The sequence below is a fragment of the Castor canadensis genome, chromosome 1, assembly GCF_047511655.1.
Source record: "Castor canadensis chromosome 1, mCasCan1.hap1v2, whole genome shotgun sequence".
In the NCBI taxonomy this organism is placed as follows: Eukaryota; Metazoa; Chordata; class Mammalia; order Rodentia; family Castoridae; genus Castor; species Castor canadensis.
In genome coordinates this window covers 141951981-141976451 of record NC_133386.1, presented here as the reverse complement: position 1 = coordinate 141976451, position 24471 = coordinate 141951981, and the positions used below count along the sequence as shown (strand labels likewise).

The window sequence follows — 24471 nt, the reverse complement described above, 5'->3', positions numbered from 1 at the left end:
TTCATCAAACATGGTTAAGGCAAGGAAAAAGATGGAATCTGATGGTTGATCTTTAATTTGCTAGAAAAGTAGACAAAATTTAGGATTTGTAGGAATCAAAGAGATAAGATGAAATACTACTAATCTAACTAAAATTTATTTTGTTAAATTGAATTAACTTCTTCTTGTTTTTAGTTTATCAAGTAATAACATGGAATAAACGTGGAAGCACCAATACCAATACGACCAATTTACCATGCTGGCTGCTAACGGCTCAGTCTTCATGCCTTCTGTACTGACACTAGTTGGGATTCCCGGCCTGGAGTCCATACAGCACTGGATTGGGATTCCATTCTGTGTCATGTATGTCATTGCTGTGATTGGAAATTCCCTAATTTTATTTATAATCAAAATTGAAAACAGCCTCCATAGCCCCATGTATATTTTTTTAGCCATGTTGGCAGCAACAGACATTGCACTTAGCACCTGTATTCTTCCCAAAATGTTAGACATCTTCAGGTTTCATTCTCCAGAGATTTCCATTGATGCCTGCCTACTGCAAATGGGGCTTATTCACTCATTCCAGGCAACTGAGTCAGGTGTCCTGCTGGCAATGGCCCTGGATCGCTATGTGGCCATCTGTAACCCCTTGAGACATGCTACTATCTTCTCTCAACAGCTCTTGATTAATCTTGGAGTTGGGGTGACACTTAGGGCTCTCATTCTCATAGTACCCTCCCTATTGCTCATCAAATGCCGTTTTAAACACTACAGAACTACAGTTATCTTCCATTCTTACTGTGAACACATGGCCCTTGTGAAACTGGCAGCTGAAGATACACGAGTCAACAAGACCTTTGGCCTATTCATTGCCTTTTCTATCCTGGGGTTTTACATAGTCTTTGTTACACTGTCCTATATTCGAATCTTTATCACTGTCTTCCAGTTGCCCCAGAAGGAGGCACAACTGAAGGCCTTCAACACGTGTATTGCTCATATCTGTGTCTTCCTGAAGTTCTAAGTCCTTGCCTTCTTCTCTTTCTTCACACACAGGTTTGATTCCCACATACCACCGTATGTTCATATCCTCTTGTCAAATCTGTACCTCTTAGTCCCACCTTATCTCAACACTATTGTCTATGGAGTTAAGACTAAACAAATCTGGGAACAAGTCTTGAAAATGTTTTTATCCCTCACAAAATCTTGATCTTAATGACTGCTTCTACAGGAAAATTAGGTCAATTCTAAGTAGCAATTTGAAGGGAGTAAAAATTTATGTCATTCAACTCCATATATATGAAAAAAAATTTTAAATGTCACTTGCTCAAAATTTAAGTAGATATTCAATGTATCATTAAGAAAATAACCTTGATCAACTCATTCACAAAGGGAAAATTCTCTTATGTTGAAACTTAGAAAATTCTTTTGGGAGTATCTAAGCCATACATAAAAATCAGAATTTCAGAAAATTCTTCATTCCAGGTAATTTCAACTGATCATACTATGCAATGATCATTTTAAATAGCTAGCCCAACTCATTACTATAATTTTAGTTATGTTATACTACATAATATTTGCTTTTCAATCTCTATATTGACAACTTTGTAATTACTGCTCTACTTTATTTTCTCTAAAGTACTTATTCATGTAAAGACAATATAAATGTAATAATGACACTTAGAATTATATAATAATACCCCAAATCTATAAGAATTTAACAGGAAAGAATGCAAAGAAACAGAATGCAAAAAAAAAATATTCACAAATATTCTTTTTTAAGAACACAAAATACTAAAATATAGATTTATTCAAGAAACACCTTTATGGCACCACACATTTTTAGTAATTTTTATATAATTTTATATTTACTAAAATTTGGAGGTCTAAATGTTTATTCGAACATGGAAAGAAAAAGATTATACTTCATTTAAAATATATCTGGTACTAGCATCTCAGATCTAATTACTTACCCTTATACCAGCAATGCATGTAATAATGCTTAGAACATTTTAGAATCTCAGAAAAATGACATTAAATGATGAACACATTAACATTTTCCTGCTGAAAATGATATTCAAAAACAACATATCTGGAACCTATAATATATGACAAGCTAGTCATACAGAAAATGTATGCACTAGACCATTTGTTCCACTAGTGTTAAGGTAAAGAAAAGGTACAGACTTGAAAGAATTCTGTAATCTTGAAAAAATATGAGCCAAACACAAACATGGCGTATAAACCAGGATGAATTGGTAGAAATCACGTTTAATTTGTTTTTCAACCAACCAGCAAGTCAGTCTGATAACAAATAAGATGATTAAAAACAAAAAGAAGCAGATGGGAAAGGACATCTGGATCCCTAATTCTTAACAGATAAATGATCAAAGAAAGACATAGTAGAATAAAATATCTCTGTTTTTCTTATTTCTGTTTGTCTGTCTGGCTCTCTTTCTCAAACACACACATACACACACACAAAGACATAGGCAAAGATCTTATAATTTAAAAGGCAGATCTAGAGAATATTTTTAATTTTACAAAAAAGCATTGTCAGTAATGCAGAAATAAATTAGTTTGATGTGTTTGGTTTTTAAGAAAATTAAGTAAATTTGAAGTATACTTGAAATAAATAATATAATCATAAAAGAAATAAAATATGTCAGTTAAATGTCCAGAATAACCACAGCCTCAAGGGCATATGGCACAAGCTATAATGCACCTACCAGCAAGTAAAAGCCTTGAGATTAAAGCAAAGCCTTGAGTTCAAATACCCCCACAAAAAGAAATAAAATGACAGACATCTCTATTGCCAGAAATATACATATAAGAATAACATACATATGAAATAAATTAAGATACAAAATAAATCCAGAATTGTTTTTGTGTTTATAGAAGGAGGAGGTACTGCATATGATATTATTAAAAAATGTTCTAATTGATTTACTGGACATAGAGTATATAATTTGATCAGCATTACTGCATTTAAAGCACCAACCACAAGAATTTTCTCAAGTACGTATGTAATCCACCCCTTGGTCAACTACCATCTCCAGGCAGCAATTTATCTGCTTGCTATTAATAATGATGAGTTTGCACTTTCATATTTTTATATAGACATATGATATAATATTTAACTGCATTTTTGTATAATTTCTTTCACATCATTTTTAGAGTTAGTAATAAATAATTTGCTTTTTCTTGTGAAATAATATTGCATTATATGGCTATTCATTAATTTATTTTCCTATTCATTTGCCCATGGATTTTTTTTTTCTTTTCTGAATCAGGGATGTGACAAATAAAGCTACTATTAACATTCATTGACAAACATTTTAGCCCCTATGCTTTCATCTAAGGGTACATACATAGGTGTAAAATAATTATAGCATAGGGTAAATGTATGATTGAAAGTTAAGAGGTGGAACAAGATAGAGGCAGAGTAAGATGTGCCAGTGATAGTCTGCCTACAAAGACAATAATTTAAAAACCACTCATGCACCAAACTACCTTCATAAAAGCTAAGGTAACAAGGTGAAAAACCTGGTTTTAGCATACAAATAGGAAAAAACATATTAAAGAAGATGGGAAAGAAAGAGTTGTTACTGTCAGCCCGCTCATGACCTCTAGCACAGTGTAGGTTGTGATGCCTCCCAGTAGGTGGAAGGAGAGAGAATTAAGTTAAAAACCTTAGACTTGAAATCCAGGACCAGGCCCACCACAGTGAAACTCAGTGCTGGAAGAATGCAAGGTTCTCACCTCCAAGCCAGTAAATGTACTCCAAGTCTCTGTTCTCTCTTCAGCAAGTAATTGGAGATACTGCCTCCATCACCCCTTCTACAACCTTGCACTAACAACTAAGAGCAAAACTTCAGCCACTGTGGTTTAGGTCAGGGAAGTGTTGGTGAAGACTAACACTGAGTGGGTTTCAAGTTTTCATGGTCCCTAGGCTTGAAGGTGGAAGTTTTTGACCTATCAAAGTGTCAGCTGGTGATCTAAGGACTTAAGCAATCAGAAATATCCTGGTCAACATCACCTCTGCCTGGTCACATGAGATAGCCACAGCAGCAGGCCATAGCACTGTGGGCTTTGGTCATGTCCCCTAAGTACTGATTTTGGTGAGCTCTGGACTACATGTATAATCTATTACTGCAGACAGTTCCCATGAGACTGCCCACTCTATTCTTTTTCCAAACCCAGGGAGAAAAACACAAAGAGTATAATTATCTTCTGGGCTGTTAAGTCATTGCCTATGGGCCTGGGGCTTGTCCTTGTAAAGTTAGGCTAAAGCCAAGCAAAATCCAGATTTACCTTACAGGAAGCTGGTGACCATGGATGAGGAGTAAGAACATGAGCTGCAACCAAGTAGAGATTTTTGGAGATGGAGAAAACTGTAGAAACTCCTTCAACCTGTTACAGAAGAACATCAATTGAGAATTTGGACAACCCTAGGATTGGAGAAAACTTTATTGCTGATACAATAACAATATAACAACAGCAGTCTCACTGCAATGCTACGCTTATGTTCTCATCAAGAGCTGAAATGGTAACGGCATCCACAAGCTCAGAGAAAACAAGCAAAATGTCTAGAAATTTTGAAAGGGTGAGCACTAGGAAAACAAGATAATGAATTAAATGAGTACACAGGTCACATGCTGTTGGTTCACGCCTGTCCTAGCTACTCAGAAGGCAGAGATCAGGAGGATCATGGTTTGAAACCAACCCAGGACAAATAGATTTTGAATCCCTATCTCAAAAGAACCCATCCCCAAAATAGAACTGTAGAGTGGCTCAAGTGGTAAGTGTACACACTTAGCAAGCATGAGAACCTGAATTCAAACCCCAACGCTGCTCCCACCAAAAACTGAATGCCCAATAAATAGGCAACAATGTATGCTTATAGGTATCAATAACTTTCAGAGCAACATAACCTACCTGAATGAACAAAATAAGGTGACTTATCCTGATCCAATAGCAACTCTTAGCTGGAGAATACAAAGTACTTTTTTTAAGGAAACTCAGTATGCTTCAAGAAAATACAGAGAAATAAATTTAATACTCTAGCAGAGAAACTTAAAAGAAAGATAGAAGTAATTTTAAACATCAAACAGAAATCTTTGAGCTGAAAGGCATACTAAGTGAAATTAAATTTATGAAACAAGCATCAAATAGAAGGACACAATAAAAGATGAAAGATTAGTGAGATAAAAAAATGGACTATTTGAAAACACACAATTGGAGTAGATAAAAGAAAAAATGAGGAGGAATGAAGAAAGATTGTAGGAAGTCTGAGGCAGCATTGAAAGGGAAAATATTCAAGTTATTGAAATTCAAGGGGAACTTGAGAATGTGAAAGAGGTAAAAATCTTATTCAAAGAAAACCAACAGAAATGTTTCCAGAAGTAGGAAAAGCTACAAATACCCAGGAATATTAAAGTTACTCAAATTCAAATAGAGCAAGTCAACCCCAACACATATTTTCATCAAACTCTCCAGCATTAGAGCTACGAAGAGGAATTTCAAAGCAGGAAGAATTTGATGATTGGCTAATCATAAACAAGTAGCTAAGATTTAGAATCAATACAGAACGTGTACATAAAGTTCTAGGTGGGAGCTTGCTTGCCATCCTTAGTCCTGAAATGATAAGAGAAAGATAGGTTTATCAGGACTCAGAAAGGGAAGCATGTAGAGATGGGCACCTGGTTTGCGTCTTCCTTTTCTGTAGGAGGATGAAGCCATCATGAGCCAACGTGACTAGTTGGGAGGAGAGAAGTAGAGAAACTTCTCCAGCTCCCTGTTGTTCTGTATCCCTATTTCTTTTCAGTCCCTATCATTGATCAAGTACAGCATCCAGACAGCAAGAGATCCTGTTGGCAGTCTACTATGGTCAAACATATTACCATGTGTGGAAAATAAGTCATGCTTGCAATTTTTCCAGATACTGCCCTGACTTTCATAATTGTATCCCCTCTCACACTTTGTGGTCTAGTTAGAGGGCTCCCTGCACTTCTAAAATAAACACTTGCACCTCTGATGCATTCTCCCAATGTACTGAAATGTTCAGGATGGAGATTATGACCTAAAGTTGCCAGAGAATTTGAAAGTCGAGGAGGATATAATTTTCCCCATTTATTATAAAATGGAAAAATATAAAAACCATGTGACAAAGGTGAATGCTTATATGATGAATGATAATCTTCTGTGTTTAGGATCCTTAGCTACATCAAATATTGATAATATCAATTATATTTAATCAAATTAAAATATGTAAACTACAAAAATGATTTAGGGCATCCTTTGTCAGTGAAGGTGGTAAGCATTAACCATTCTTCTGGTAGTTTCACAAGGAGAGAGAAAAACATGGAGAGGTGAAGATTATCTCATGATAAATTATAAACAGTTTCTAATTTTTATAGAATATGAGAGGATGGCAAATTTTTTTATTAATTAACAAAATTGTTTTCAAAAGAGAATCATTATTTCTTCTAAAGTTAGCAATTCTGGAAAAATCTAGTTATTGATTAAACATATTTAAATAAAATGGAATCTCATCATCAGTAAGCTAGATGCTTTACTTTTAAAAATCTCCAATGGCTATAATCAAAAACACCATCAACAACAAATGCTGGTGAGAATGTGGCAAAAAAGGAACGCTCATATACTGCTGGTGGGAATGTAAGCAAGTACAACCACTTTAGAAAACAATCTGGAGACTTCTTAAAAAAACTAATCATAAATCTGCCATATGATCCAGCAGTACCATTCCCAGGGATATACCTGAAGGAATGTAACTCAGGCTATTACAAAAGCACATGCACACCCATGATTACTGCAGCACTATTTACAATAGCCAAACTGTGGAAACAGCCAAGATGTCCCACTACCGATGAACAGATCAAGAAAATGTGGTATTTATACACAATGGAATTCTATTTAGCCACAAAGAAGAATGAAATTTTGTTATTCACAAGTGAATGGATTGCTTAACATCTTAAGCAATGTTAGCCTGGAAGCGGGGGCTTGGAGGGAATGGAGGGTGGAGGTGGCACAAACAATGTATACACATGTAAATAAATGTAAAAATGATAAAATAAAAGGTCAGAAAAAAAATCTCATGATTAGAGATTTTAATCAGTTTCTAGAATACATGTCAACGCTGATGCATACCTCAATCATGTATTTAGAAGTAAATATTTTTGCTCCTTAAGCAAAACTGCCATTTATTCAGATCAGAATACTTAATCTGTTTTATTAGGAAAAACTCTACAGCATAGTGAAAAAAAGTATCACACTGAGCAAAAGCAGATTTAAAGGGAAGCAGTGGTTTTATTACATATTGAATGACTTTAAGGAAAGTAACTCAAATAACTGAATCTCATTTTGCATTATGTAGAGCTGAGCTCAAGCTATTCCCAACTCTTTGGTTGCAGACACAATGCTTCTCCACAGTTTTGTCCTTAGTCAGCTCCTCTCATTAGCTACAAACATTTAGAGCTTTTTATTTTCTTCTCATACTCTGATTTCAAATCATGTGTTGGATGACATTATTTATTCCGGATATGGAGGCAACAAATATTTGAGAATCTTCCTAGTCCTACTTCATAGTACCACTGCAATCTGCAAGTGGAGGTGTGAGGGAAAAGACTGAGGTGAAGGCCATACTGAAATGTTGGCGTTTGGAGGGTTACAGGACTCTCATTCATTTATCCTGGGACCTGGTGCCTCTAAGGACAGGAAGAAGCCTTATGAATTCATTCTGCTTGCTCTCAGAATTAGAACCATCACTCAGGCAAGAGGAACTATTCTACCAACCATGTGAGACCTAGGGATAATAAAAGTGGGAGAAAATAGGAAAACATAGAGGGAAACTTAAAAATACAAAGAGAGAAGTGTAGATGTCGAAAGTGTTAGGAGGAGGCCCCAGAAAGTACTTCAAGAACAAAGAGGCTCTCAGCTCAGTTATGGACACAGTCTTCACCAAAATTTCTTTATAGTTTGTACTCACTTTTGTAGTATCCAAGTAAGATAGACTTTTCCGATAGGCAAGACTTACTTAAGATGTCCTAGATATCTGTGTGTTCTCTGTCCATGGAGATGATTGCATGGGGTGAAGTGGGACTTCAAGACATAGAAGAGAAGGAATTTTAGAATGAGATTGAACTTTCCCCAGATAACCTTCAAGCTCCTCTCCAATCCCAAGTATCAGTGTTTTATAATATAAATTTAATTATAGCTCAGAAGATGCAAGTTCACTTTACAAGTCCAGTAGGTATTCAATTATAAACTAACCAACAACATCTATCCTTCTCTTCTGGAAGATCATGGACACATAACATGTTCATGTGACTGAGACTGAAATTTCATGGTCAAGAGCAATAGGAGTTGGACAGACAAAATCAAGCAAAGCCACAATGTAAGTGTGGTAAAACAATAGATGGACTAGTCACTCATGAATGTATATGCTGTATAGTGAGTAAGATGTGAGAACTCTAGAATGCGAATATGGCTGCCAGATTCCTAGCTTACTAAAGTCCCAAGGATCTCATTCTTTGTCTAGGTGGAATTCCCATTATACTTTAGACATATTTTTCTTTCAAAATTCACACTGAATAGAATGAAAAGCAAACTAATATATCAATCACAATTATCAGAGTAATCTTGGGGTAGAGAAAATGATTAAAAGGCAATTCCTATCTCTGAGTATGTTAGATCTTTACTGGGTGAAATTGAATGGAAACTGACAATTCTTACCACAAACTACATAATCACTTTTGTGAAAATCTTATTCACTCTGTTTTTCTCTATGAGAAGAAACTATAGTCTACATTTTTTCCTTAATATCATTACTTGTCAAAGGATACAATTGTTTCTGTTGTCCTTTTTGTCATCACTGTCATCATCCCCGTCATTTTGTGATCTCTCTATATAAGAATCTATTTTTACCTACAATCTATCTTTCTGTTTTATTTTACTTTTAAGTAACATGTTTGAATGATTTGCAACAAGAAAATGATAAATGTTTGAGATATATGTTAATTTTCTGATTTAGTCATTATATAGTGTCTCCTTTAATTCCCAGCGCTATCCTGCCATGTTGTTTTATCTTCAGTTTATAAAGTAGAGAACTTAATGGCAAACAGAAAAAATCTTTTGTCCACAATCACAACTCAAACGGAACATTGGAACCAGGGTACAACCACGGCTGATGTGACAGGAGAAACAGAGAAAACAATTGTTTACAGAATGGTGGGCAGTTGTCTCCTTAAAGCCTTGATAAAAAACATTGCCTTAACTAACATGATTCACACTGACCTCCATGTCAGATATCTTCCACCTTTCAATTAACTTCAAATTTCTTTCTTGGCAGTAGGAGACAAAGGTTCTAAGATAAGAAAAATGGTGTGAAGTAACTAAGCAGTGAGGTACAAAAGAGGAAAATTTCCTAGTTCGAATCATGTGTTAGAAATTATACAGGAATCTCCAGAAACTGAGAACCAGACTAGGGAGAAGGATGAAGCAGACATGTTCAAGGACTAAGCAGCAGGCTTTGGGGGATTATAGGCAGACAGAATGAGGAAGACAGCAGGGTTACATAACTTTATACAATGTGTGGATAGGATTTAATAATGATACAAAAAGTCAGAAAGACTGAACTTATCTTGGACTTTACTTGTTTGATTTCTTCTTTACCTTTCAGTTCCTAGAAAATCATATTTTCTAAATATCTCAGGAAAATATGTGCTACATCTAGGGTTTATTTACATGGTTCTTCAGGAATTGAAAGGGATTCTACAGTCTCCAAAGCCAAAATAAAGTTTATAAGACATGAAAGTGCCAATTTATTTTCTGTTGAAGGGAAGTAATGTGTCCTATGGAGAGCAAATTCTCATACCAGTGTTTTGATTAATATAGATGATTGCCAAGTGAAACACAATTGTGATTTTTAAAAGGCAGCTAATCTTCAAGACTTCAGAGATTTTTTTCTTTATCACAGAAGAAATGAGGAAAGAATTTCTTTTTTTGGTCTACATACTAATCATTGACTGTTAAGGTCAGATTCTGATAGGATCATTCTGTCTCTAAAATATTTTTTTCTTATTTTTGCTTTAAATCTTGAGTTTCTAGTCTACTTTCCCAAAGATCAATCCATTGTTTTGCTTTTTTGCTGTGAACAACAGTCACTAAACAAGGTATGAGTTCTGAAAATGATTCTGAATTTCAAAAATCAGAGTCAGCATTAATTTTACTTTCTTTAAGTTATGTATTTTAACATAAAATAATTTCATTTAAAATTACATATTATTTCATCCAAAGGTATCTTAATCTGTAGGTAGCTCTAAAAAAAGACAGGCCCAAACCAAGCTGATATTAAAGTAGATTGTCTGAAAATTCCAGGCTTGTGACATCAAATTTATAGTTGAAAATAGCAGATTATGAACAAGAACCAGGCTAGTGAACACTTCCTTTAATTTTGTAAGAGTGGCTTGCATGGTATCCTAGCATTGGGAAAGAAAAAATCAAGTCTAGAAAAATAAAATGACTCACTGTGAACCACTGTAGAAGTTATTTTTGGAAAGCTAATGTGAGACCTGTACCCTTGCCAAGAAAAAGCCTGAGAAAAGTGTAAATGTACAAATATGGTCTGGAATTGTTTGTATATGGCTGTGTCTGTATAAGCCTTATCCTTGTAAGAGCATGCATGTCTAGAGGGGATGCTGTACAGGTTTATATCTGAGAGGCAGAAGTGAAGGTTTTAAAGCTTGTAAGTCATGGATTAATGAGTGGTTAGCTATAAACATTAAAGTTCTGTTTTTCTTTCTTTTTCTTTCTTTTTTTTTCTTGAAGCAGATCCTTATCAATGCCTTCCTCATTGAAGAGCAACTATGGAATTGGATTGTGCTTTAACAGTCAGCCCTATGGCAGCCTCAAACTCCAGCAATACCCTGTCCTCCACATTCTATCTTACAGGCATCCCTGGCTATGAAGAATTTCACCACTGGATTTCCATCCCATTTTGTGTTCTCTACCTTGTTGGAATAACAGACAATTGTATGATCCTGCACATTGTCCGGACAGATCCTAGGCTCCATGAGCCCATGTACTACTTTCTGGCCATGCTCTCTCTCACTGACATGGGTATGTCACTACCCACAATGATATCACTTTTTAGAGTGTTGTGGTCAATTTCCAGGGAGATCCAGTTCAGTATCTGTGTGGTCCAAATGTTTTTGATTCACACTTTCTCCTTCACTGAATCATCAGTGCTCTTGGCCATGGCCCTTGACAGGTATGTGACTATCTGCCACCCTCTGCATTATGCTACCATTCTCACCCCAAAACTTATTGCCAAGATTGGAATTGTAGCTCTCTTCAGGAGTGCTGTCCTAATGATTCCACTGCTGGCACGTGTAGCCTTTTTTCCCTTCTGCCATTCCCACGTCCTTTCTCACTCCTACTGTCTGCACCAGGACATGATCCGCCTTGCCTGTGCTGACATCAGATTCAATGTCGTATATGGGTTAGTTCTGATTACTTTGCTGTGGGGCATGGACTCTCTGGGCATTTTAGTATCTTATGTTTTCATCCTTCACTCAGTGTTAAGAATTGCATCCCGTCAGGGGAGGCTTAAGGCACTTAACACATGTGCCTCCCACATCTGTGCTGTGCTCATTCTTTATGTGCCTATGATAGGGTTATCTGTTGTCCATCGTTTTAGCAAACACTCCTCTCCTCTCATTCACATCTTCATGGCTCATATCTACTTATTGTTTCCACCAGTGCTCAACCCAATCATCTACAGTGTGAAGAACAAGCAGATCTACCAAGGAATCCTCCATCTGATCTCCCCTCACAAAATCAGTTCCACTGTGATGTAGGCTTGTCCTCAAGACAATGATGGCTTCAGTACCAGTGCTGTGAACCATATTGAATTATATTTTGTAGATATAGTGGAAGCAGAGTTGTCAATAAAAAGCTAGTTGAGAAGAAGTACAGCCAAAATAGCATCATGATAAGGCTCTGATAGAGAAGTTTGGTGTCCATTTAATGTGTGCTACATAAATTCCCCTTACATATGAATGTGTTGCAAAAGAGTGTGTTGGAAATCATGTCTGTTTACTCTCTCACTTTTATCCTCAAATATGGTTCAAGTAACTTATCTATGAAGTTTTCCTGTAACACAGAAAACCTATATTTTATTGCTTCTTGATATTCTGTAACACTGATGGTCATTTTGAAAGTTCCCAAATATTGCATGAAGCTAGTAGTATTAAAATATTGGTTTAAATATAACCTAGTAATAATTTGTGGTAAGTTACTTATTTAAAATATAAAAATAAATCTCATTGGGGTATAATTACTTACAAGTTTGTCATATCAGGAAGCATATAAACTGGGACTCTTGTCCTTTATCTAGAACTGTTTTCAATATACAAAACAATCATGACTTATATTTCCTAAATTATTTAGCACATGGTTATTTAAACAGTTGCATAATAATATTTGCAATGTTGGTAGTATTGTCATAGTTAACATGTCTACTCTAGCTGAAAGGAACCTAAAAAAAACAGGGAGAAAGAAGACTTTATGAAAATAGGTACCAAGGAGTGGGTATTTGTGGTAGAGGGGAAGCCGAAGTGAAGAGATAAAGGAAAGTGAATATGGTCGATGTATTTTATATACATATGTGAAATAGAACAATAACACCTTTTGCAATTGTTTAAGTAGGGGGAGGAAGATGAGGGAGAGAGGTGGTGGGAGAGAACCTAAACAACGTACAATGTAAGCATATTCAGAAATGTCACAATGAATTTCCCCAGTACAAAATGTATGTGAACAAAGTACTTTGAAAAAAAAAAGACATTTTATGGTCCCTTATATTTATATGGGCTTTATTTATATACTTTTATGGAAGTAATTTATGGGGTTTGAGCTCAAGGCTTTACACTTGCAAAGCAGGTGCTATACCACTTGAGCTTCTCCACTAGCCCTTTTTAATGTTAGGGATTTTCAAGACAGACTCATGCCAACTATTTGCCTGGGCTGGTCTAGAACCTTAATCCTCCTGATATCTGCCTTTGGAATAGCTAGAATCACAGGGGTGAGCCAGTGGTGCCTATATGATTAATAGGTAATGTGTTTAAAAATGTATTTTACTATGTATTAAGCAGAACTGCAACAATTAGCACTATGCTTGCTATTAAAGTGGTACTCTAAAATTATTGACTGTATAAATAATAATGAAATTAACCAATCATTACAGAAACAAAACTATTTTGAATAGATTTATTTTTAATTTCTGATTCTGTCAGGTCATAATTTATATTATAAAAGAGAGCTTGCTAACTTAAAATAAGAATTTCAAATTTCAGGCATCTGAGGTGTTCATAGAAAACCCAGGAATGTTTATTGCTCCCTAATTTTGATTTCACTGTGTCTGGTACCACTTTTTTTAAAAAGGATGTTCAATTGTATTTTAAATTAACAGAATTGATTTCCTTGTTGGATTTAGCTAGAATTATTTTCAAAACAAAGCATTCAGAGGAAATTTGAAGCTGCTGTGACTATTTGTCACACATGAATCTAGAGCAAATGTTTTTTAATTGATAAAGTACATGTTTTATCAAAATGCACAGAAAATCTGAGAAAAGTATAGGGATTGAATTGGACAGCCAGAAGCCCTTGGACTGTTTATTTGTTTTGTTTTCTTATGCAGTAATAACTCTGTTAGTTCATTGCTAACAAAATGGAGAGATTTTTAAAGTGGCAGAGATGGACAGGAGAACCAATACAAAGAATGTTGTTCTAAATGTTATGTCAATGATTTATTTGTCAGAGTCAATTGTATAAGTAAATTATTCAGCATTCATTGAAGGAGAATTTTATTCAAAGAATAAGCACTGTCCAAATGTGCTTATATTATATTATATTATGGATTATAGGAGTTTAGATTATATAAACACAAAGTAACATTATAACAAATTTTTCTTTAGTTCTCATAAATTAAGATTTCTTGTTTTACTAATTTGTAATAAGTCCCAACCATTGAGTTTTTCTTCCAATGTTTTTCATAAACTGGGATCATATTAACAATCTTTCATCAACATATATTGTTTTTCTTATACAGCTTCATAGATGGATAAGAGATTTCCTTTGACTTGTAAGAGGCTTTCTGTTAGAATTTCAAACCATATCAGTCAAATCAATAATATAAATGCTATTTCCAAATGCCACAAGAATTTTCAGCATACATTTATCATGTTCATTTTCAATACTGCTGTGTATAAAATTCAAAAAGCAAACACTAAAAATATGAATACTCATTAACAATTTGCATTCCATGCTGGGAGAAAACATGCCATTGAAAACTAAGACATCTTAGTGATCTCCAAAATACTTAACTCCTACAGCAAAAAATTGGGATCCTTGGATTTCAGTCATCAATGGCTCTTCCTCATTTAACTCTAAGATGGTTGAAGTTGGAAATTTAAATCTATGCAGAATTACAAGTACTTCTTGTCATGTACATGATCCAATTAAAATTTTTTTTAAAGCAACTTACCAACTACACTGAGAAATTAATCCTATTTGTTGAACAAGTATCCCAAATGGAAATTGTGCTGGAGTTTAGAAGAAATTGAAGTTGGAGCTTTTCAGCTTAACTTAAAGACAGTCATAGTAAATGATTCAGAAACTCTGATATCCTGAAAGAGATGTTGTATATTGTTTAATTTGTATCTTTCAACAGCACTAATATAATTTATCTGCAATGTGGTAATTTCCTTGTGCAGCTATCTTTTTTTTATTTATTATTCATATGTGCATACAAGGCTTGGGTCATTTCTCCCCCCTGCCCCCATCCCCTCCCTTACCATCCACTCCGCCCCCTCCCTCTCCCCCCCACCCCCTCAATACCCAGCAGAAACTATTTTGCCCTTATTTCTAATTTTGTTGTAGAGAGAGTATAAGACATAATAGGAACAGGGTTTTTGCTGGTTGAGATAAGGATAGCTATACAGGGAGTTGACTCACATTAATTTCCTGTGCGTGTGTGTTACCTTCTAGGTTAATTCTTTCTGATCTCACCTTTTCTCTAGTTCCTGGTCCCCTTTTCCTATTGGCCTCAGTTGCTTTTAAGGTATCTGCTTTAGTTTCTCTGCGTTAAGGGCAACAAATGCTAACTAATTTTTTAGGTGTGATACCTATCCTCACCCCTCCCTTGTGTGCTCTCGCTTTTATCATGTACTCAAAGTCCAATCCCCTTGTTGTGCTTGCCCTGAGCTAATGTCCACATATGAGGGAGAACATACAATTTTTGGTCTTTTGGGCCAGGCTAACCTCACTCAGAATGATGTTCTCCAATTCCATCCATTTACCAGCGAATGATAACATTTCGTTCTTCTTCATGGCTGCATAAAATTCCATTGTGTATAGATACCACATTTCCTTAATCCATTCATCAGTGGTGGGGCATCTTGGCTGTTTCCATAACTTGGCTATTGTGAATAGTGCCGCCATAAACACGGGTGTGCAGGTGCCTCTGGAGTAACCTGTGTCACAGTCTTTTGGGTATATCCCCAAGAGTGGTATTGCTGGATCAAATGGTAGATCAATATCTGGCTTTTTAAGTAGCCTCCAAATTTTTTTCCAGAGTGGTTGTACTAGTTTACATTCCCACCAACAGTGTAAGAGGGTTCCTTTTTCCCCGCATCCTCGCCAACACCTGTTGTTCGTGGTGTTGCTAATGATGGCTATTCTAACAGGGGTGAAGTGGAATCTTAGTGTGGTTTTAATTTGCATTTCCTTTATTGCTAGAGATGGTGAGCATTTTTTCATGTGTTTTTTGGCCATTTGAATTTCTTCTTTTGAGAAAGTTCTGTTTAGCTCACTTGCCCATTTCTTTATTGGTTCATTAGTTTTGGGAGAATTTAGTTTTTTAAGTTCCCTATTTATTCTGGTTATCAGTCCTTTGTCTGATGTATAGCTGGAAAATATTTTCTCCCACTCTGTGGGTGTTCTCTTCAGTTTAGAGACCATTTCTTTTGATGAACAGAAGCTTTTTAGTTTTATGAGGTCCCATTTATCTATGCTATCTCTTAGTTGCTGTGCTGCTGGGGTTTCATTGAGAAAGTTCTTACCTATACCTACTAACTCCAGAGTATTTCCTACTCTTTCAACTTTAGAGTTTGTGGTCTGATATTAAGATCCTTGATTGATGAGTTAATATTGGCATAGGGTGATATACATGGATATAGTTTCATTTTTTTGCAGACTGCTAACCAGTTTTCCCAGCAGTTTTTGTTGAAGAGGCTTTGTGCAGCTATCTTAAACAAGCAAAAAACTTCCAGTGTTGCTATCTTAAGCAAGCAAAAATGTCATTTCTTTTTCCTTTCTTTTGCAAAATCTGAGAACAGAAAGGCAGAACAGGTCCCACCTGGGGGTATTTATACTAGTGGGAAGAAGGTGGAAGTGGCAAAAGGGTATAAGAGGGTGAATATGGTACAAATACTGTGTACATAGAATGTAAATAGAAAAATGATACCTATTGAAACAGGTTTCAATATTCTACATTCATTCTTGCATAGAAAGTACATCAACCATATTCACTTCTTTACTTCCTTCCTTTATTCTCCTTCTCTTGTTAATGCCCTCCCTTTAGCCCTTAGCATGACATGTTTTTCATTCTACTCCTCATTCTTTAGGTGTCTGTTCATTGTGCAGTGGAATTTTTGCCTTGGTATTATACCTGTATATGTACTGTGCTTAAGTCAATATAACCCCACTTCCATTGCACTTTCTCACCTTTTACTCCCTCTCTTCTGTGTTGTTACACAGTCTTTACTATGTTTTATTGTGTCTTGGTCCTACAAATATGTGATGTATTTCATTATTATTTGCTAGCTTTCCTTCTTTTCTGCCTACCTTAGTCTCCTCTACTTGTCCTACTCTGGGTACATGTTCTTTACATATTTGTATGTATATTTGTGTTTGTGTGTGTGTGTGTATAACACTTGTATTTGTATTGGGCCTATATTCCACATATGAAAGAAAACATGGAACCTTTGACTTTCTGAACTTGGTAACTTCACTAAAGATAATGTTCTCCAGTTCCATCCATTTACCTACAAATGACAAGATTGCATTCTTCTTTATGGCTGAATAAAATTCCATTTATATAAATACCACATTTCTTTAATCCACTCATCAATTGTAGGGCATCTTACCTGTTTCCAAAGCTTGGCTTTTGTGAATAATGTTGCAATAAGTGTGGATGTGCAGGTATGTTTTTTATTTGACTTACATTCACTCAGGTATATCAATAGGAGAAGTATTGCTAGATCATATGGTAGTTTGCTTTTTAGTTTTTAAGGAGCCTCCATAGTTGTTTTCCACAGTGGTTATATAAATTTATATTCTTACCAACAGTGTATAAGGTTTTCTTTTTCCCCTTATCCTGGCCAACATTTGTTGTTGTTTGTGTTCTTGAGGATAAACATTCCAGCAGGAGTGAGGTGGAATCTTACCTGTTTTTTGTTTGCATTTCCTTTACCATCAGGGATGTTGAGCATTTCTTCAAGTTTTTTAGCCATCTGGACTTATTCTTTTGAAAAAGCTCTATTTAGTTCATTTGCTCATTTCTTCATTCAGTCACTAATTATTTGGGAGTTTAGTTTATTTTTTTGATGTCCTAATATATGCTGGTTATTAATCCCTTGACAGATGTATAGCTGGAGAAGATTTTCTCACATTCTGTGGACAGCCTGTTCTATCTGGTGACCATTTCTTTTTGCTGTGCAGAAGTTTCTAACTTCATATAGTCCCATTGGTCAATATTTTTTCTTAATTGGTAAGTCATTGCAGTACTCTTTAAGAAGTTATTACCTATACCCATGAGTCTACTTCTGTTTATCATTTTGAGCCCTTGACCAAAGGATAATCAACTAAAGTGATGTGTAAAAGTGAACATTGCAATGAAATGATTCTCTTTGTATAATAGATCATTAAAATGAGCCTGATTTTAAAAAGAAACCCCTGCCAGCTCTGGGAGCTGTACTCTCTGCTACTTTTCTATCTCAATAAACTATCTTGCTTTACTCAAAAAAAGAAAAGAGTATTTGGAAGAGTGTATGAACATCAGTTATTTATTGCATAAGATAATTTTACTATATATAAACATCTTTAAAATAAGATCTTCAGATATAGAATATATTAAACTACGTATATTGAACATTCAATTCTTAGTAATTAGGCTCCAAAAAATGAAAATTTTTATTATTTTTATGAATAGAAATGCATTTATGCTATTGGATTTTAGATTTTTATGTTCATATACCAGTAACACTAATTTTAAATGGTTATGTATATTACTATCAAACTTGTGGGCTTGCAAGTTATGTTATTTGCCTTTTGAAAGTATTCTCTGCATTTCTTCAGAATCTGTAAAATATCCAGTAACCAAACAATAACTTTCAATTTTATATTCCAACCACTTATCATTAAACAAAAATGCACTGCAATTGTTTCCATAATATTAATTACTACCCTTTACATTATTCATTAATTGTCTTTATGATGCATAAGTCCCTTTGTGAAAAAACAAGACAAAAAAAGTAATAGCAAAGAAGACCACTAAACTGCAAAAACAGAGCTAGCAATGCATCATGAAATGGTTGGCATTTTCTTCTATACAGATCATTTTTTTTCAAAACACATCACTATTTCACTTATCCATTTGTTAATTTGATCTAATAACTTAATAAATATATTGAAAAAGCAATGTGGATGAAGGGCATGGTGCTGAATTACTGTAATGAGCCAGTAAACAGAGCTTCAGAAACAGCTGTGTGGAAGATATGTGTTCACAGTTTGTTGGTCTTCCATTTCAGATAGTATTATCTGTGCTTGATTGTGGTGGTCTTGGGAAACAAGTTCACCTCAATCACAGGCAACCAATAGAAGCATGGACCTAAGTGTTAAACTAGTATAGTGCTGACCTTGATAGGCTATGGACTCAAGATGTGACACAGGTTGGTTGCTTTAATGGCCACAGGTGTGACGTAAGACCTAGGAGTCACTCTACCCACAGTGAGTTTGCCCCAACAGGCAAAATCCTGTAGAAACTTAGTAGAAGAGTAACTGTGAATTGACACCTGGGTCCCAGCTCCCATGAGAGGCTTTTAAGGATGAACTATGCTTTCTGTTTCCCTAACTTCTGTAGTAACAAAAGTAATATGATTCTTCACTATTTCTAACTCTGATTTTATACTGGTCTTCTTTTTTGCTATTTTTGATTTTAGTAAAATCACAAAAGCGTACAGTTAAATTGTGCCCTAGACAAAATGAACTGAACAGAAAGCTATAGAACTTTCTATCTAACAGTAGCTAAATAAACATTTTTGTCATTAGCACATGGAGCATTCTCCAGGATATATCATACAACTAGTCAGAAAATAAATCACAGTAAATTGTTAAAAATTGAAATCATATAACTTGTCTTTTTGGAGAGCAGTGCAAATAAAAATAGAAATCATTAGCAAACAAAAGTTGGAAGGTGCACAGATACATGGGAATTAAGCAACTTCCTTTTAGACAACCACTTTATCAGGAAAGAAATTAGAAAAAAATTTTAAAAGTAAATGGAAATGGAGACATTGCATATACCAACCTAAAGGAGACAGCAAAAGCAACAATAAGATGATAAAATAAAAAAATAAGAACAACCTCAATCCAGAATTACTAGAAGAAAAAATCAGTGAAGAAGTAAATGAAGAGACTAAAAACGTAACAAAAATTTGGTTCTCTCAAAAGATAAACACAATAAACACTTACCTTTGATAGAAGACCCAAATAAATAAAATTACAGATTATAGGGGAGACTTCACTACTCACACCATAGAAGTATAAAAGAGCATTAGATATTATGATGAACAACTTTATGGCAACAAATTGGATATTTACAGAAATGAATAAATCTCAAGACACATGCACATAATGGAGAATGAAATCTAGAGAAATAGAAAGCTTGAACAAACCAATAAAAACTAATGAGTTTGAATTAATAATAAAATGTCTCTCTCATCAAAAAAAACTCTAGGAATGGATGGCTTTACTGATTATTTCTCCCAAACACTAAAAAACTAATATCAAAAAATTACAAAAAATAAGAGGAAAGGACCCTTACAAATATATTCTACAATTCCAGCCTTACACTGATACCAAATCAGATAAGGACACAATGAAAAAATTAGAAAACAACACGCAATATCCTGGATGAATATACCTAGAAATTCAAAAGCACATTAAAGAAATTTTTTACCATAATCAAGCAGGGTTCATCTCAGGTATCCAAATATGGCTCAATATAGGCAAATTGATAAATGTGATACACCACATCAGCAGGATGAAAGAAAAAATAGCTGACATCTCAACATACCAGAAAAGATATTGGATGAAATTCAACATCTTTTCCTGAAAAAATGCTGACCAAATTATGACAGAAAGTACTTCAACATGCTAAAGGCCATTTAAAATAAGCCAAAGCAAACATTATATCAACTAGGAGGAAAGCTTAAGCCTTTCTAAGATCTGGAAAAAGGCAAAGATGTCCACTTTTACTACTTGTATTCAACATGTCACAGGAAGTTGCAATCAGGGAATTCAAACAATAGAAAGAAGGGCATCATATTAGAAAAGAAGAAGTCAAATTATTGTCTTTTGTAGATGGCATAACAACACCAAAAGTCTAATAGAACTAATAAATGAGTTCAGGAAAGTTGCAAGAAACAAGACTAATATACAAAAATCAGTAGCATTGCTAAGTGCTAACAGAAAATTTTCTGAATTAGTAATCAAGAAAATAATCCCACTTGAAATAAATTCAATAACAACAAGAATAGATTTAACTAAAATGTCAAAAGACATATACAATGAAAATTAAAACATTGATAAAAGAAATTGTCATGGTCACAAAAGAGTAGAAGACATCCCATATTCATGGATGGGAATAATCAATATTATTAAAATGTCCATAGTATCCAATTTGATGTATAGATTCTCCACAATCCTCATCAATATACAAATAACATTTTTCACAAACAAATAGAAGAGCTAGTTATTTTGTGTAAAAAGAAAAAAAATGTTGGAGGCATAATGCTACCTGATTTCAAAGTGCATTGTGAAGCCATAGTTGTCAAAACACCATGACACTGGCATGAAAACAGACTTACACACCAATATAACAAAATAGAGAATCTAGAGTTAAATGCACACATCTACAGAAAACTGACAGTGAAGCAAGAGCTAGCAGCACACACTGGAGAAAGGAAAGTATTTTCACTAAAAAGTTTTGGGAAAAATTGGATATCCAAATGCAGAAAATCCCTATCTCATCAGTTACAAAAAATAAATAAATAAACTGAAAATAAACTAAAGATGAAATGTAAAAACCTGAAACTATGAAAGTACTCAAAGAAAAAATAATTCAGTACATTGGAATGGTCAAGTCTTTCTGGACAAGACCCCAAAATCACAGGAAACAAAAGCACACAGACAAATGAACTTGCATCAAGGTATAATAATGCTTTAGATTGACAAAGAGAACGATAACTTGAATGAAGAGACAACAAATATGACAGCAAAGTATTTTCAACATATACATCTGCAAGGAATTGATATGCAAAATACATAAAGAACTCCAAAAACTCAATAGCAAGAAAATGAACAACTTTGAGTTTAAAATGGACAATTGAGAGAGGCATGATGACCTATACCTGTAATCCCAGGACTTCGGGAGGTAGAAATAGGGAAGACTGTGTTTGCAGTCCATTCTGGAAAAAATGTTAGGAAGAACCTATGTCAACAAATAAGCCAAACATGGTGGTACATGTTTGTACTCTTAGCTCTGCAGGAGGTATTGGTAGTAGGATTATAGTTTGAAGGTGGCCTATGGCAAAATGAGACCCTATAAAAAATAACTAGAGCAAAAAAGGGCTGAGATTTAGGCTCAAGTGGTAAAGCACCTGCAAAGTCCTGAGTTTAAACCCCAGTATTTCCAAATACCAAAACAATAACAGTTGGTCTAAATAGACCTTTTACAAAAAAGGCATAACAATGCTGAGTAGGAGTAGGAAAAATTGCTCACATCACTAATCATGCACTAATCATTTTGATTGTGCAAATCAAAAGCACAATGAGATATCCTCTCACCTTAGTAAGAGTGGCTAATTAAAAAAAGACTAAAGATACTGAGTGATGGCAAGGATGTTGAGACAGCAGGCCCTGGTACACTGTTGGTGAAAGTGTAAACTATTTCAGCTATTATGGGAAGTGGTAGGGAGCTTCCTTAAAAATTAAAAGTAAAACTACCTCATGATCCAGCAATCTCACTACTGGGTATATATCAAAAGGAAATGAAATCAATATGTCAAATAGACATCATACTCCCTTAATCATTTCACTGCTATTCACAATTTACAAGAAATGAAATCAACATAATCATCCATCAACTAATAAATGGAAAAAGAAAATGTGGTTCATATGCACAGTGGAATAATATTCAGACACAAAAGAATGAAGTCTTATAATTTGTGGTAATATCAATGGAACAGTAAGCCATTATGTTAATTGAAATAAGTCACAGACCGAAAGACAAGCAGCACGAGGCTTCACTCCTTACGGTATCTAAAAAAGAAGTTGAGTAAAAATGGTGGTTACCACAGGCAGATGAGAGTACAAGGGGAGAAATGGGGAAAAGCTGGGTAATGGGAATGAAGCTACAATTACACAGAAGCAAGAGGGTCTGGTGTGCTGTTCTACAGTTCGTTGATTATAGATAACAATCATGTACTTTATGTTTTAAAAAGTTAGAAGAAAGGATTTTGAAAATGTTCAAGATAGAAAGATGAGAGATATTTGAAGAGATAGACATATTTAACCAGATTTAAACATTGCACAGCACATGAATGTATCAAACATTAAATGGCACTCAACACACTATTTTGTATTAACACACCAGAGTTAAAAACTAATACAAATATTAATGAATGGATCTCTAGGAGAAATATAACACAGAAATTTTAAATATTTATTTAAAAACAACAGTCAGTATTATTTTTTTTTCTTTTATTATTCATATGTGCATACAAGGCTTGGTTCATTTCCCCCCTGCCCCCACCCCCTCCCTTACCACCCACTCCACCCCCTCCCGCTCCCCCCACCCCCTCAATACCCAGCAGAAACTATTTTGCCTTTATTTTAATTTTGTTGTAGAGAGAGTATAAGCAATAATAGGAAGGAACAAGGGTTTTTGCTGGTTAAGATAAGGATAGCTATACAGGGAGTTGACTCACATTGATTTCCTGTGCGTGGGTGTTACCTTCTGGGTTAATTCTTTTTGATCTCACCTTTTCTCTAGTTCCTGGTCCCCTTTTCCTATTGGCCTCAGTTGCTTTTAAGGTATCTGCTTTAGTTTCTCTGCGTTAAGGGCAACAAATGCTAGCTAATTTTTTAGGTGTCTTACCTATCCTCACCCCTCCCTTGTGTGCTCTCGCTTTTATCATGTGCTCATAGTCCAATCCCATTGTTGTGCTTGCCCTTGAGCTAATGTCCACATATGAGGGAGAACATACGATTTTTGGTCTTTTGGGCCAGGCTAACCTCACTCAGAATGATGTTCTCCAATTCCATCCATTTACCAGCGAATGATAACATTTCGTTCTTCTTCATGGCTGCATAAAATTCCATTGTGTATAGATACCACATTTTCTGAATCCATTCATCAGTGGTGGGGCATCTTGGCTGTTTCCATAACTTGGCTATTGTGGAAAGTGCCACAATAAACATGGCTGTGGAGGTGCCTCTAAACAGAAATTATATATATATGTATATATTTATATATGCAATACATATAATATATACAAGTATGGGTTTGCAATCATTTTGGAAAATGCCAGATGGTAAATATTTTATGTTTCACTTTCTTGGTCCTATAATCTCATTTATGCTTTTTTTTGTAAATAATGCTTGTAAATGCATTTCACAAGATTTGCAATAAAACTTCAAGCAAAAGATGTTTTCCAGACCCTGAGCTCCATAAAGAAATGAAAACAATTTATAATGGAATTATAAAATTTGCATGTTTTATTGACTTCTTTGCAAGAATGTTAATTTTTAATTAAAACTAATTTTTAATTAAAACTAATATTAAAGACAGCACACATAGGTGAGAAATAAGAATTTGTAATAGTGTTTTAATTACATAGGAAATATTTCATTAATGATTCATGCCTTATAATGTTTAATATTAAACAATGATTTTAGAACTATTTCTAAAAGATGGAAAGGGGAATCAAATGAAGAACAAAATCCAAAGGAAAACAACAAATGCAATGCTGAATTAATTTTATTACTTCTAAAATGTAAGGCCAGAATAAATAAGAAGACAAATAGAAAACAAATTTCAAGGTGATAGAATTTAACCCAAACATACAAAAAACT

The 24471-nt window shown here is 34.7% G+C and overlaps 2 protein-coding genes across 2 annotated transcripts; both read left to right on the top strand.

Moving 5' to 3' along the window:
• Positions 1-235: 235 nt before the first annotated feature.
• Positions 236-3284, top strand: LOC109674740 (olfactory receptor 52A5-like). Its single transcript, XM_020151653.2, is given in 2 exon segments — positions 236-1168; positions 3261-3284. Coding segments are annotated over 2 exon segments (957 nt in total).
• Positions 3285-10895: 7611 nt separating this feature from the next.
• On the top strand, positions 10896-11855 carry LOC109674739 (olfactory receptor 51G2-like). Its single transcript, XM_020151651.2, has one exon. It carries the CDS (start codon positions 10896-10898, stop codon positions 11853-11855), a length of 960 nt encoding a protein of 319 aa, XP_020007240.2.
• Positions 11856-24471: the final 12616 nt, after the last annotated feature.

Bases quoted from the DNA above. Each gene is read 5' to 3' on its own strand.
- LOC109674739 (XM_020151651.2), top strand. From the start codon at position 10,896: ATGGCAGCCTCAAACTCCAGCAATACCCTGTCCTCCACATTCTATCTT.